The 1,994-nt window shown below is 47.8% G+C and overlaps 1 protein-coding gene across 1 annotated transcript in view; it reads right to left on the reverse strand.

The window, feature by feature from the left end:
• Plekha4 (pleckstrin homology domain containing A4) overlaps window positions 1–1,994 on the reverse strand; it is a 27,255-nt gene that overhangs the window by 10,962 nt on the left and 14,299 nt on the right. The window contains exon 10 of the mRNA XM_026789065.1: window positions 1,726–1,824. Within this exon, the coding sequence (XP_026644866.1) occupies window positions 1,726–1,824 (99 nt within the window). The remainder of the gene's footprint in view (window positions 1–1,725; window positions 1,825–1,994) is intronic.

The following is a 1,994-nucleotide window of genomic DNA, read 5'->3' on the forward strand; positions in this document are numbered from 1 at the left end:
GCACACACTTACACACAAAATACACAGGCACACACACACAAAATACACAGGCACATACACCTGCACACACTTACACACAAAATACACAGGCACACGCACCTTCACACACTTGCCACACTTGCACATAAAATACACAGGCACACGCACCTGCACACACTTGCACATAAAATGTAAGGGGAAAGAAGAGAGAAAAGCTGGGAGAGAAGAGAGAGAGCCAACATACAGAAAACCCCAGGATGAACTTAACAGCAACTGGCTGGAGATGGGTGCTAGACATCAACTTTTGAGGTGGGGGGAGCCAGGCTTAGCTGTGGCATTTAATGGCGCAAGCAGGGCTCCACGTGAGAGGAGCCATTTAGAACCAACCAGAGAGCAGCTTTCAGAACCTAGGTCTTTAGGACAATAGGGGACTTAGAAAGGGAGGAAGAGGAGGCTGGGACACTGTCTGTTGGCTACGCTGTGTCTAAGAATATTTCCAGAGATGGTTAGCTGAGAGAGGAAGACCACACGGATCTAAGTCAGTGTCCCCAGAATGAATCAAAGAGACAGAAGAGAAAACCAAAGGAAGGTGGATCTCTAGTAGTTCAAGGACAGCCTGATCTACACAGCTAGTTCTAGGACATCCACTGCTATGTGAATGTAACAGAGAGACCTTGTCGGGGTGGGGAAGGGTTAAGAGCATCTGCTGCTCTTCCAGAGGACTTAAGTTTGGTTCTCAGCATCCACATAACTGATTGTAACTCCAGTTCCAGGGACTCCAACATCCTCTTCTGGCCTCCAAGGACACACACATACACAGGTTAAAAAAAAAAACATACATATATATATATATATACACATACACTTAAATAAAAAATAATAAAAGCTGGGCGGTGGTGGCGCACGCCTTTAATCCCAGCACTCGGGAGGCAGAGGCAGGCGGATCTCTGTGAGTTCAAGACCAGCCTGGTCTACAAGAGCTAGTTCCAGGACAGGCTCCAAAGCTACAGAGAAACCCTGTCTCGAAAAACTAAAATAAATAAATAAATAAATAAAATAAATAAATAAATAAATAAATAAATAAATAAATAAATAAATCTTAAAATCTAAAAACAGAAGCAAAGCATTTAAGACTTGTTTTAAAGAGAAGAGTGAGTGAGCTAGAGCCACTCTAGCCAGCATTTCCTGACTCTGCTGTTTTTCATGTTTATTTTCATGATTTTAAATAGGAGTAGATGTGTTTCTGTATGTGAGGATGCGTGTGTGACTGCGGTGCGTGTGGACAGCCACCGTGTGGGTGCTGGGAACTGGACCATGGTCCTCTCCAAGAGTAGCAGGTGTTCTTGAGCTGAGCCATCTCTGCAGCCCTGACTCTCTGCAACTTGATCCAGCGAGATCGGAGAAGTTCCAGCCCCTATTCCTGCCACCATGAGCTCCGTCTTACCTTCCCCACAGTGAAAAACCATATACTCACCCCACAAACCAAATACAACCTATCATAACACGTTTCCCCTAATTGCTTCTTGTCAAATATTGGGTCACATCAAAAAGAAAGTTAACAATCCAGGGGATGAGATTCGGCCCCCGGACAGGGCTGGCATGGCCACAGTTCCCAGTCACCAATCCAGGGGATGGGACTCGGCTCCTGGACAGGGCTGGTATGGCCACAGTTTCCAGGTGGTACTTGAAGTACTGAGAGCCTGTGGCTCAGGTGCTGTGGGCAGGGAGGAAAGGGTGAGGGTGTACCTGGGGAGACCCGAGGTGCAGAAGGTATTCAAGAGTCTCTCTTAAGGTGCCCAGGTCCTGCTCCAGGCCACTGTAGGTGTCCCAAACCTGCTCTCGTTCCTAGAATCCCAAAAAAAGGGAAGATACAAGGTTAGTCCCTCAAACCACCAGATCCTGCCCCAGGGGAGGAGGGATGCTTCCTCTGGGTAGTCTCCTGCCCCAGCTGAGGGGGAGGCTTCCTCTGGGTAGTCTCCTGCCCCAGCTGAGGGGGAGGCTTCCTCTGGGTAGTC

The sequence above is a fragment of the Microtus ochrogaster genome, unplaced genomic scaffold (genome assembly GCF_000317375.1).
Source record: "Microtus ochrogaster isolate Prairie Vole_2 unplaced genomic scaffold, MicOch1.0 UNK14, whole genome shotgun sequence".
Lineage (NCBI taxonomy): Eukaryota > Metazoa > Chordata > Mammalia > Rodentia > Cricetidae > Microtus > Microtus ochrogaster.